The 14,000-nt window shown below is 38.3% G+C and overlaps 1 protein-coding gene across 1 annotated transcript; it reads left to right on the top strand.

Annotated features, from left to right (window-relative positions):
* Positions 1 to 10,566: 10,566 nt before the first annotated feature.
* Positions 10,567 to 12,405, top strand: LOC142504296 (uncharacterized). Its single transcript, XM_075617180.1, has 3 exons — positions 10,567 to 10,629; positions 10,921 to 11,412; positions 11,521 to 12,405. Exons 1-3 carry the CDS (start codon positions 10,567 to 10,569, stop codon positions 12,403 to 12,405), a joined length of 1,440 nt encoding a protein of 479 aa, XP_075473295.1.
* The last annotated feature ends 1,595 nt before the right edge of the window (positions 12,406 to 14,000 follow it).

Below are 14,000 nucleotides of genomic sequence, written 5' to 3'. Positions count from 1 at the left end.
CTAATGCCTCACCCACAACTGCTTCATATCCCTCATCAGGATCCTCTAATGCAGGCATCTCATCTTCATCCTCTCCATCATCTCCCTCACTATGAGATTCATACTCCCCATAATTATTCAACACCATCACCCTTTTATTGGGACATTGGCTAGCAATATGTCCAACCTTGACACCTAAAACATTTAATATCTCTAGAACGATTAATAGGAGTTTCAGGTTTACCTTGCATTCCCTGCTTAGGCGCCTCCTGTTTAATGTCAACTTTGGGTTGACCACTACCTTGCTTTCTTCACGTTTAACAACGTTGGAACGCCAAGGGTTGATGTATTCCCAGTTTGTGTGGTACGACCAACTCCTCTCCTCTTGAGTTGTTGCTCCACTTTATCGCCATTTGCACCATTTCATCTAGATCCAGTAATGTCTAAGCTCCACTTGGTCTTGAATTTCCTGTTCAAACCACATAGAAAACGAGCCATAGTAGCCTCACTATCCTCATCTATGTTTGCTCTTGTAGAACCCGTAAGTTTGTAACGTATAAGCCATGCATAATTCTAGATTTTTAATTTAATTGACTTCATTGCATGATTATTTTAAATGCATTTGTTTGAAGTTAATTATTCATTATTTCAGTTCACGTAGTTGATTTTTAGCATTTCAGTATTTTCAGTGAGGCCGGACCGGAGTTGGAGTTTTGAGATAGAATTATAGATTTGAGAAATATTCCAGAAGTTAATTTAGCTAGTAACTAGTTCATTTAAGTTAGAAAGGAAGGTTTGAAGATTTAATTTAATTATTTGAGGTGATTAAGAAATGAACTCATTTAGTTATTAAATTAAGGGGTTAGCTCACTAAATTATTTAAAGGATTAGTAAGGCTTTCAAGGATTATTAGTTGACTAGATAATCAACATTTCCCTTTATTTATCATGCATTTTTCGGCCACCCTTAGTGCTAGAAGATTCATTTTCCAACTCACCAACTTTGACCAATTCTTTGCATTAATTAGTAGGATAATTCTAGGATTTTTGGGAGCACAATTTAATTAAATAAATGGACATATCCTAGTCTAGAATCAAGCTAAATTTCGGCCACCACCTCCTAGAAGCATCCACCAACTCATTTGATATCAATTCAAAATTCAAATTCAAAGGGGAGTGGACTTGGTCTTGATATGATCCTATTTTTGTGCACCCTTCTCCTCACCTTCATAACCATCACTCCCCCCCTCCACCTCCACCGAAAATAAGACCCCTTTTCAGTAGAAAAAATGTGGATAGCAGCTAGGGAGAAAGGGAGAAGAATCGAGAGCCAAGAAAGGTAGAGAAGCAAGCCACTCCGTCTCCTCCGCGCCGTCTCGTCTCTTCTTTTCGTTTTCTTTCGAAACGAAACCAGGCATGTCTAGATTTCTTTCAAACCTCAATCAAGTCATATTATCATTTATTTTTCAGTACATGATCATGTTTTAGCAAGCAAAAACCGAGATACATGTCAAAATATTTTTGGAACACACATGCAGAATTTCGGCCCTTTCATGACAAGCTTCACGTTTTTCTGAGTTTTGTGGTTTCAGGTGATTGGTTCGATTCTAGGCTCCCAAGGCGGCTTGTATACATGTAGTAGGATGCATTAGGACCATGTTGGTCCATTCAAACCAGCCCCATGCTTGCTGGAAATTCAGAATGACAGCAAGTCCCTTAGGTGCAGAAAAATGTGGTTCGAAAATTCAGTTTCTTGTCAAGGGGTTGGATCTGATCTTGGCTGCCCCAAGGGCCTATAGCCATGGTTGGATCACTTCCCTAGCATGTCTAAGACGTGACTAAGTTGCCCTTTTGGTGGCTTGGTCCATGGTTCATCGGTTTTTAATCAAAACATCAGAACAGCCCCTTTCCCCATTCGGCCCTTCCATTTTTCAGCATATGGTTCGTTTCTTTTGTGGCTTGGTGTGGATCTTGGTTGGCCTATGGCCCTTAGCCACGGTTCATATCATGCTACTAGATGTCTAGATCGTGCCATGGTCAATCAAATGGCCACTGGAACGACGCAAGACATCGATCATAGCATAAACACTACACACGCATGCACGTTGCTCTCGGTTGGACCCTTCGGTTAAGATTTGGTGTGATGCGGATTGTGGCTGGCCTAGGGCCCTTAGCCATGGTTCAAATCATTCCTTGGGATGTTGGTAAGAGTCTCTGGTCGGTGGTTCACGCCCCTAATGGCCGATAGTCTCGAAACCAATGCAAGTCTTGTAGTGCGCAGCTGCTGTATTTTTTTGACAGCAAGTATGCTGCTGTTAAGAGGCATCGTTTGAGTTCTTGGTTGGCTTTTAGCCCATGGCCTTGGACTGGACAATGCCTCATTGAGTTAGGAAGGTCATGTTTTTGACCGTTCGTCATTTGGATCATTTTTGAGGTCGTACGAGAATTTACGGTGCAATGTGCCAAATTGACTCTCGAAAGAGCGTTTCGTGTTTTGGCCTCCATTTCACCTAGATTTCGACCCTATCATTTTAGGAACATTATTTTATGATTTTTCAGCGTATTTTAATCATGACTATACATCGGTTCAGTGTCGGTTCAGGTTGGCTCGGAGTCATGATTAAATGCGAAATCATTAGGCGTCATAGTCGCATCTTTTGAACGTAAATTGCATAGTTGGTCAAGTTTAAGCTATTGCATATTTTTCATGGCACAGTTAGGTTGCAGCGAGCCTGGGAACGATCCAATCCAATCCAGTTGGTAAAATTACAGGAATTTTCATTACGCCAGTTAATTATTTTACGTGCATTAAATAGAAAATGATTATTTTTTGAGATTTATGCGATATGGCTTGTGGTTCATTCACTATGTGGGAGTGTTATTTTTTATACGGTCGCCAGTGACCGATCAGTTCAGTATGGTACCACCCGGTCGCCAGTGACCGGCCAGCTCAGTTCAGTTTCAGCCTCCCCGGTAGCCAGTTACCGATCAGTTCAGCTTAGTGCAGTGGCCACAGGCGTAAAACATAATCTCAACAGAAAATTTTACCAGTTATTTCAGTACAGGCTCCAAGGAGCAAATATTTTTACAGTGATTTTCCAGTTCAATTATGCACGTGTTATAATTGCTCAGTACAGATTATTTTCAGTATGCCTCAGGACAGGATATTTTATCACATGCATATTTTAAATTCAGATTTTTACTCGTTACCTGCGATTTATGCATGCTGAGTCTTTAGGCTCACTAGACTTGATTGTTGTAGGTACTGATGAGGCCAGGGCCGAGGGCGGGGACCAGTGAGCCAGCTTGGGTCGGCAGTAGTGGCACCCGAGGACCTCAGAGCAGCAGTTGTTATTTTCTTCGCAAACAATTTTTATCAGTTGTTGGATATTTTTAAATCGTTGTTGTTGGCAAAACTTTGATTTTCTTCCGCTGCAATATTTTGAAATATTGAACTTGATTCACCAGTGATTTTATGAATGAGGCCATTTAAGTTCTTTTAAAAAGAAAATTTTTAATTTTCCGCAAATTTTCAAGCAAGTAGTTCGAGGGCCTTCACAGTACTACTAGCAAAAAAAAAATATCAATATAAACAATCCATTAATTTTTAAAATTTAAGTAAGTACTGCATAATTAAAGTCCTGACACAAAACATTTCATGAAAATATGCTGTGAAAATATTTCATGCTTTAAACAAAATGCGTAAATGTAAAACTTACAGACCGAAGACGTGACTTCGTGAGCTTCTCGTGGTCAGTAGTAGTACAACCCTTTACAAGAATATAGGCTCTGATACCACCTGTAAAGGCCTCTAAATTCGTGTTTGAAAATTTGCGAAAAAATTAAAAATTTTCTTTTTTTAAATAATTAAAATGCATCATTCATAAAATAAACTGATAAATCAAGTTTAATGTTCAAAATAGCAGCGGAAGAAATTATTGTTTGCAAAATAACGAGTTAAAGTAATCCAACAACTGATAAAAATGTTTGAGCATAAAAATGGTAAATGTTGTAAATGAGGTCCTCAGATTCCACTACTGCCGACCCGAGCTGGCTCACTAGTCCCCGCCCTCGGTCACGACCTCATCAGTACCTACAACAATCAAGTCTAGTGAGCCTAAAGGCTCAGCATGCATATATCGTAAATAACAAGTAATAATAATAAAATCGCATGCAAAGTGAAAATATCATGTCGTGAGTTATTATAATACTTGCATAACTGAACTGAAAATCGCATCATGAATAATTATAAATACGTGCATAATTGGGCTGAAGGTCGTAAGTGAAATGTTTGCTCCGTAGAGCCCTGTCATAAAATGGCATATAATAATTTTTTTTTGTTGAGATTATGTTATACGCACGTGGCCCCATGAACGGAACTGAACTGAACTGGTAAGTGACCACCGGGTGAAGTAATAATCGTCTGATCAGACTAATGCCATAGTATACTGGGTGGAACTGAACTGAACTGAACCGGTAAGTGACCACCGGGTGAAGCAATAATCCCATGATTGTTAAGTGGCCACAAGAAATATCGCATAAATCTCAAAAATGAATATTTTATATTTTTATGCACGTAATGTAACTAAACAACGTAATTAAATATCCTGTATTAATTTTACCGAATGGGTTAGATCATTCCCAGGCTCGCTGCGACTTAAATCTAACATGAAAAATATGCAAATGATTTTACTTGACCAAACTTTGTAATTGAATCCATAAACGAGACAATTACACCCATTGACTTAGTATTTAATCATGACTCCGTGCCAACCCGAACCAACACCGAACCATCATTTAGTAATGATTAAAATACACCTAAAATGATGAAATAATGCTCCAAAAATGACACAAGTCGAAATTTTGGTGAATGGAGGCCAAAACATGAAACGCTCTTTCGAGAGTCAATTTGGCACATCGCACCGTAAATTCTCGTACGACCTCTAACCGAATCACAAACGGTCAAAAACACGACCTTCCTAACTTGATGGGGTACTTTCCAGTCCAAGGTCATAGGCTAAAAGCCAACCAAGAACTCGAACAAGCCTCTGAACCGAAGCATCAACTTGCTGTCAAAAAAATACAGCAGCAGCGCTTTCATTTCCTTGCAACGTTTTCGAGACTACCGGCCATTGGGGCTTGAACCACCGACCAGAGCCTCTTTCCAACACCTTAAGGTGTGGCTTGAACCATGGCTAAGGGCCCTAGGCTAGCCACAATTCAAGAAACACCATGGACCACCCGAAACTTCCAACCGAGAAGCAAACCTGTACGTGTGGGGGAAAATGCTTCGTTTGCTGTCATGGACCTTTCCAGTGGCCATTTGATTGACCATGGCATGATCTAGACATCAAGGGGTATGATATGAACTGTGGCTAAGGGCTAAAAAGACAACCAAGATCCACACCCACACCATAAACTCAAAAATACACATGCAGAAAATGAAGGGGGTCGAAGGGGCTGTTCTTGTTTTTATTTGAAAACCGATTCCATCATGGACCAAGCCTCGAAAGGCCGACTTGGTCACGTCTTAGACATAATAATCAGGTGTTCTAACCATGGCTATAGCCCCTAGGGCAGCCAAGATCAGAAACATCACCCTTGACAGCAAACTGAAATTTCGAGACTCATTGTGACTCTAGGTGAGAGTTGCTGTCATATCTGATTTCCAGCATGCATGGGGCTTGAACTACTGGACCAACATGATTCTAATACACCCTAGCACATGTCTACGGGCATCCTTGGGAGCCTAGGGTCGAGCCAACCACCTGAAACCATCAAAACAGCCGAAACCGTGAGGAGCACAAGGAACCCGAAAAATTCTGCACACAATTTTCAAAAAGGACTTGAACAAATTTCGGTCTTTCCTTCATGATTCATGCATGCATGATGTTTTAAAATAATAATATGACTTGATTGAGGAGTAAATAAAAATATAAACATGCCTTGGTTTGTTTTGAAAGAAAAACAAACGAAACGACGACGCGGCGGAGATGGAGTTGCTTTGCTTTTCTTGTTTTTCTCTCTTGTTTCTTGCTAGGAGACTCACGATTTTCAGTGCTTAAATGTTCAGAATTTTCGAAAATGGAGGAGAGAAATATGTCTAGGAGAGTGAAGGGAAAGTTTGCAAAATAAATGGGATGAAATAAATCTTGATATCTTTTGAGTTAAGAGATAAGGGAAATGATTTGATATTGTTTGATTTGAGGGAGATTTGATGGTGAATGGCCGATTCTTCTATCAAATATGGGTAGGGATTTTGCTTAATTAATAATTATGGGAGATTAAAAATTGAGGGAATTATTCTACCAAGAAAAGATTAAGGAAATGATATCAAATGATGAGTTGTTAAACTAAATGTCCAATCTTTTGAAGGGGCCGAAAATATGCTAGATAAAGGGGTAAAATATTGCTTAATTATTAATTAGTAGGGATTAAAATGGTGGGGAAATTATCTCCCAAGAAAAGATAAGGAAATGAGTTAAAATGGTGAGTTGACAAACTCAATTAAATATATCATGAAGTGGCCGATTTCCTCTAAAAAAATGGGATAGAAAAATTACCTAATTAATAATTTTTGATGAATTAAATTGGAGAGATTATCTACCAAGAAAAACGGATAAGGAAAGAATCAAGGAAAAGAGTTGTCAAATATTTTCGAATCTAGAAAGGAGTGATGGCCGATTTTTCTACTAAATAGATGGGGTAGGAAAATTGCTCTATTAATAATTAATGAGGATTTAAAATTAAAGGAATTACTCTACCATAAAGGGATAAGAAAAGATATCAAAATGAAGAATTGACAAATTAATTAAATCCTTTAAGGGTAGTGGCCGAATTTTATGCTTAATAATGGAGGGAAATATTGCTTAATTATTGAAATTTAAATCTTTAGAATTTTATCTACCCATTAGGTATTTTAGTGAATTAATAAATTAGTTTGGGATAGAAAGTATCTTGCATGCATGGCTAAATCCTTAAATTTTAGAGGTAAATTTACTATCATGTTAAATTGTAATAAAATAAGTCTAGATTAACTTATCTCAATTGGTCACATAACTTTATTTTAGGCTTTTAATTAAATTATTTGGCATAAAGAATTTATTTACTATCTATCTCAAATTAATTAAATGATTCCTTAACTTTCTTTTACATTAAAATAAATTATTCTTTATCTTAAATAAATTCTAGGAATGTTTTCTGATTATTAAATTTTATCTTCATACTTCAACTCCAGTCCGGCCTCACTTATTTTAACTGAAAAGATAACAACTAAACTACTGCATAAAATGATTAAATTTAAAGAGAAGAATTTAAATTCTCATGCATCAAAATCATTTTAATTTAAATATTAGAATTATGCATGGTTTATACGTAGTCTGATTTACGGGTTCCTCATAAACCCCATATGCATGGACATAATATCAATAGCATAAGATGCACGTTAAAATTGAACTTAAAACATAGACATGCTGAAATCATGACTTAATGCTTAATACATAACATAATTCAAAACCTTAAAACTTACAAACTTGAGGTGTGGCTTCGTGAGCTTCTCGCGACTGGCAGTAGGCATAACCCTTTACAAGAACACCGCTCTCATACCAATTGTAACGTACCGTATTTTGAACTACTTGAATTTGCAGAAAGATTAAAAATTTTCTTAAATATAAAACAAACTTTCAAATTTGCATTAAAATAACTTGCTCGTCTAAAAACGTTGCAATAAAAACAACCAAAACCAAGTTTGCCAAAAGTAATAATCGTTTAAACATCATAAACCACTTCATGAAAATCAGAGTATTTTAAACTTTCATAAATTCTTAAAAACTTGGCGGTCCTCGGGTTTAGCCTCCCGCTCAGTCCAAGCCAGCTCACTGGTCCACATCTCTCGTCTCCTAAACTGCATCCTCACTTGCATCGATCAAGTCTAGTGAGTCTAAAGACTCAACACGTATAAACTGGAAGTAACGAGTACTACATAATAAGATCACATGCAGCTTTAAAATAGAACGTACATACTAGAACTTGAACTTGCATAAATAAACTTGAACATACGTACATACATATATACATAGACGTGCCATCAACATAAAACTTTTCTTAAACATGCTTGCATATTTGTACATACTTGAACATACATAACTTCATCATTTTACGTAGAGGCATGTATCAAAGCAAGTGACCCATACATAAATACGTCTGATCAGACTAAACCACAGTACTGGGTTACAGGAAAGATCCACTGCCACATACTTGAGATCCTCGTTCATGTTTTAACGGGTGGATTGGTCCCTATTCATGTTTTACCGCTTTCCAATCCTGATCTAAACCCGTTCATGCTTTAACGGGATGGATAGGTCCTCGGGCACGTTCACCGACTTCCAAACCCATTCATAAATTTGTCACAAAACATTTAGCATACCTCAAAAACTTAAAAGTATTTTCTTTGCACGTCGAACATACTTATTTGGCGTTGAGGTATTCGTTGGATCTCGCTTGGGGCCGCTGATGCACAAACTAACATGGATTCGCATACTTAACAGGTGCAACTTAGACGTAATAATCATACTTACGCACAAGCTCATTCATTTCCTTAGGACGTTCTAGGATTCCCTTGACTCGACCTTGTTAAACATTGCACTAAACTAAGATATCAAACCTCAAAGCATTAAACATAAGTTTTCCCAAAAATGAAGTACACGGACCCCGTGCCCAGGTCCGGCTCCGGGGCCGTGTAGGTACTGTAAAATGTGTCGTGCAGAAAAGGGAAGGCACGGACCCCGTGCCTAGATCCGTGTAGGGGTCCGTGTAGATACTATAAAAACACACCGAAAAGAAGGAGGGGCATGGACCCCATGCCAGGGTCCGTGTGGGGGTCCGTGTAGGATCGTAATGTAATATCCCAATCTTTTAGCATTTTATTGTTTATAATATTATTTTTGGTTGGGTGTTTAGGAAATATCTTTATTGGAATGATTGTTATATGGTCATTGTTTATGGTTATTGTTTTGGAATCATGTTCATAGTTGGTGATGATTATGGAAGTGAATAGGTAGAATAGAAAGTTGATCTTAAGCCAAATAGGAAATGGAAGTGCATAAACGGTATGAAAAATGTGGCAGTAGTTGTGGTTTTTAGTATAATATTTTGTATATTGATCCAATTGATGTGAGGCCACTTCCATTAGAAAGAAAAGATATAAGGCTATAACTTTCTTATTTTGAGTTTTGTTCAAATCCTTAGGGAAGACGAGCCAAAAGCGGCCCGAAGTGTGTCGTGTGTTTCGTTGTTCCTGCACTGACACATGTTGGTAGAATTGGCATAACGCTTTACTCAGACCTCCAAATGATCTGAAATTTGGAGAGATTCAAGAAAACACATAGGGCTACAACTGTCATGTTTACCACTTTGGCTAATTCCGAAGAAAAATTGCAGTTTTGGCCCCTGGAAGTGGGTACACGGACCCCTACACGGGGTCCGGGTCTTGCCATGAAAAATGAGCGATTTCGCGAGTGTACACGGACCTATACACGGAGGGGGGCACGGGATCCGTGTATATGGCTTAGAAAACACGTTTTTGGTGTATTTGAAGGCTTTTAAATATAATTCTAAACCCTTCATTCCTCATCTCTTTTCCCTTCTATTCCATCGATTCAAGCTTTTCTCTTCAAGGTTTTTCTCTCTTCATCTTCCACCTCAAGTTCAAGGATTTTAGTATACTACCTAGAGTCTCCTACCCCATTCTCAAGCTTTGAGGTAAGGATGTTATAGTCTTGAGTTGAGAAGGATTTGCAAGTTGAAGATATATGTTGGATTGATTGAATTTCCTATGCTTATTGGTGTTGATTGATGATTAAATTCATGTATCTTGTAGGAACTTCTTCTAAGTGATCATAGCAACCACTTGCTTGTGGGTTGTATGTTAAAGCTTTTCCTTGTGCTCACATGATTTATATATGTATCAAGCCATGTTATTGCTAACTAGCCCCTCCCATTGACATATAATCGATAGGTATATTGTTATATATATTCATTGTTCAAAGATTACTATGGAATTCATTGACAAAGGAGCTAGTAACTCATTGTTCCTACCAAGTGTTTGATGTAATGCCTCAATGAGATTTCCTATGATTAAAGCCAAGGAATGATAGTAATTCATGCATGTCATTGGCCAATCACATGATTATGAAGTATCTCTCACAAGTTTGATATTTGTATCAAAGAGATACTTGCCATAGGTCACAGGTCACAGAACTGTCATTTCCTTCCTTTAATTCATGATATGATATCCTTTACATTGATATGAGATTTATAATTCATTCTTTATCGCCATTGCCATAGCCATGTTCTAAGCCCAAGCTATGTATATGTAATTGCTATGTATAGCTTCTTACTTACTGAGTTTTATTCTCATTCCAGTTATGTCATGTGATGCAGGTGACAAAAAGGACTGAAATGGATTGTTCGAGGCGGGGGAAGTCATATAAGAGGCCAAGTGAAAGACTTTTTGGTTTTGTCATTTTGAATTGTGGTGGAATGAACATATTTAAAGTTTTAAAATGTCATGTATTTGGCTAAATGAATGATGGGGAAAAATTTTGTGTCGGCTTCTGGTTATGTGTTGAAGGATATGATTGTGAATGGTTATGTATATTAGTGCGTAAAATAGTTATGATGTAAATGATATATTGTTCTTTCCTTTTAATGCAAATGATTCCGCGTATGTCATTTATTTTAAATGTTATTGTTATGGGAGTGGGGTTGTTTCAATTGGTATCAGAACGAAAGTTCTTGGACCGTATATGACTTCTTCTGCCTAGGACAATCCGGTATGTTTTCGATCCTGCATCTATTGATTTTAACTTTGAGCGTTGATCCTATTCCATTGTTATTGATGTATTCTTTCTTCCTATCTATGTTAAAGTGAGCTTATGTGTAGGAAATGCCTCCTAAACGAAAGGTTACTGAAGGGGATGATAGGACCCCTATCACTGATAGGACTACCAACGTTGTAGATGAATTCAGTAAATTAATACAAGAACAAGCGAAAGTTCATGGTGAACAAATTCAACAGTTGTTGACTCTGCATACCTCAACCCAGGGTCATGCTCAAGGAAGAGGACAAGGTAGAGTGGAAAGCAACGAAGGTAGTTCTTATGATGTATTCAGGCGAATGAACCCTCCCGAATTTGTCTGTGGTGCCGATCCACTCGTGGCTCTTGAATGGATCAAATCGTTGGAAGCCATATTCGATTATTTGAAGTTCACTGACCAAGAAAAGGTGAGTTGTGATGTGTTTATGTTGGTCAAAGCTGCTCGTATCTGGTGGGAAGCCACCAAGGTGACAGTTAATGTTCAAGAATTAAAGTGGAACGAGTTTAAAGATTTATTCTATGCCAAATATTTCTCGAGCGAAGTAAAAGCCAAGAAGGTGAAAGAATTTCTGGAATTGATGTAGGATGCTTTGTCTGTTACTGAATATACGTTGAAGTTTGAGGAATGATGTGTTTTTGTTCCTTTTATTGCTGAGAACGATAAGGATGAAGGAGAACATTTCCTTCGGGGTTTGAAGCCAGAGATTCGAAGAGATGTGCATATGTCCAAGGTGGTCACATACCAGGATATTGTTGAGAGGGCCTTGCTAGCCGAGCACGATGAGCAAGAGATCGAGAAAGAGAAGCAATTAAGAAGACAAGCTTTCCAAGCTAGAGGACAAGGTGCAAGTGCAAATGTTCGTGGTGGCCACAAAGGTAAGGGCAAGATAGAGCAGCGCTCTAAACCTCCTGTGCCTTCTTCTGATACTGAACGACAGGTATGTCCTAAGTGTGGAAAGCCACACAAGGGTGAGTGTTTGGTGGGTAGTGGACGATGTTATAGATGTAAGGAAATGGGGCATACAGCACAGAAGTGTCCTCTCTCCTCTGATAAAGGAAAAGTTCAAGGCAGAATCGTTACGATGACAAAAGAAGGAGCCAATCCTGATTCGTCTGTCATATCAGGTAATATTCTTATATCTGGCAAAGAAGCACTTACATTGATTGATACCGGAGCAACTCATTCTTTTATGTCTGAAGTATTTATGCAATCCTTATCTCGCGAGCCTTCTATCATGCCTTTACAATTCAATATTATGTTGCCTTCTGGTGATGAGATTTGTCCTACTAGTATTCTTAAGGCATGTCCAGTACAGATAGGTTCGAGATTGTTGTATGCTGATTTTATTGTAATTCCGATGGTTGCTTTCGATGTTATTTTAGGTATTGATTGGTTATACGCTTATCGTGCCGTGATTGAATGTGTGGAAAAGACCGTGAGGTTTTTAACTAATGATCATGAAGGTGATGAATTTGTTGGGCTAGGTTCTTCACTAAGTATTCCCCTTATTTCTTGTCTCCAAGCTACGAAATTATTAAATAAGGGTTGAATCGTGATGGTTTATTGACCTTTCGAGGTAAGATATGTGTCCCTATGGGTGATGGCATTCGAAAAGATGTACTTCTTGAAGCTCATATATCGCCATATTCTGTACATCCCGGTAGTACCAAGATGTACCAAGATCTTCGACATCTTTATTGGTGGCCAGGTATGAAGAAAGATATCATGTTATTTGTTTCTGAATGTCTAACCTGTCGGCAGGTTAAGATTGAGCACCAGAGACCAGCGGGATTGTTGCAATCCTTGCCTATACCGCAATGGAAGTGGAAGCACATAACCATGGATTTTGTTACTGGCTTACCAAGGACGCAGAAAGGCTTCAATTCTATTTGGGTGATCGTGGATCGATTAACCAAGTCATCTCATTTTCTTCCTGTCAAGACGACGTATTCTATGAATCAGTATGCCGAGGCTTATATTCAAGAGATTGTGAGACTTCATGGGATACCAGTATCGATAGTTTCAGATCGTGATCCAAGGTTAACATCAGAGTTTTGGAAGAGTTTGCATCGAGCCTTGGGAACGAAATTGGCTTTCAGTACTGCGTACCATCCTCAAAGCGACGGTCAATCAGAAAGGGTTATCCAAATTCTTGAAGATATGCTAAGGGCTTGTACGATTGATTTCCCGGGAAGTTGGGATTCCAAGTTGCCTTTGGTGGAGTTCACGTATAATAACAGCTACCAGTCTTCTATAAGCATGGCACCTTATGAAGCTTTATATGGAAGAAAGTGCCGATCTCCTTTGTTTTGGGAAGAGGTAGGTGAAAGGAAGATGTTGGGACCGGAGTTGGTTCAACAAACAGCAGATGTTGTGGCATTGATCCAAGAAAGAATGAGGACCGCTCAGTCTTGACAGAAAAGTTATGCCGATGTTCGACGACGACCTTTAGCATTCGAGGTTGGTGATCATTTATTTATTAAGATAGCTCCTCTCAAGGGAGTTATGAGATTTGGCAAGAAAGGTAAGTTAAGTCCTCGATATATTGGGCCGTTTGAGCTTCTTGATAAGATTGGAGACCGAGCCTATCATCTTGCATTGCCACCGGACTTGGATCGAGTTCACAACGTATTTCATGTTTCTATGCTACGTAAATACCTTCCCAATCCATCGCATGTTCTTCGACATGAATCATTAGACCTTTTGCCTAATTTAAGCTACGAGGAAATGCCGGTTCAAATTCTTGATCGCAAAGTTAAAGTGTTGAGAAATAAAGAAATTGGCCTTGTCAAAGTTCTTTGGAGGAATCATGTTATTGAAGAGGCAACATGGGAACCGGAAGAGGAGATGAAACATCGTTATCCCAATTTATTCAACTGTAAGCAAATTTCGGGGACGAAATTTTTATAAGGAGGAGAGATTGTAATATCCCAATCTTTTAGCATTTTATTGTTTATAATATTATTTTTGGTTGGGTGTTTAGGAAATATGATTATTGGAATGATTGTTATATGGTCATTGTTTATGGTTATTGTTTTGGAATCATGTTCATAGTTGGTGATGATTATGGAAGTGAATAGGTAGAATAGAAAGTTGATCTTAAGCCAAATAGGAAATGGAAGTGCATAAACGGTATGAAAAATG

This window comes from Primulina tabacum, chromosome 9 (assembly GCF_025594145.1).
Source record: "Primulina tabacum isolate GXHZ01 chromosome 9, ASM2559414v2, whole genome shotgun sequence".
Taxonomy (NCBI): domain Eukaryota; kingdom Viridiplantae; phylum Streptophyta; class Magnoliopsida; order Lamiales; family Gesneriaceae; genus Primulina; species Primulina tabacum.
The sequence above is the reverse complement of the archived record's forward strand: the minus strand, read 5'-3'. Positions and strand labels throughout refer to the sequence as shown.

Bases quoted from the DNA above. Each gene is read 5' to 3' on its own strand.
- LOC142504296 (XM_075617180.1), top strand. From the start codon at position 10,567: ATGGGGAAAAATTTTGTGTCGGCTTCTGGTTATGTGTTGAAGGATATG. The intron at 10,630-10,920 runs GTATATTAGTGC...GCTTATGTGTAG, and splicing joins ATATGATTGTGAATGGTTAT to GAAATGCCTCCTAAACGAAA. The intron at 11,413-11,520 runs GTGAAAGAATTT...GAGAACGATAAG, and splicing joins GCGAAGTAAAAGCCAAGAAG to GATGAAGGAGAACATTTCCT.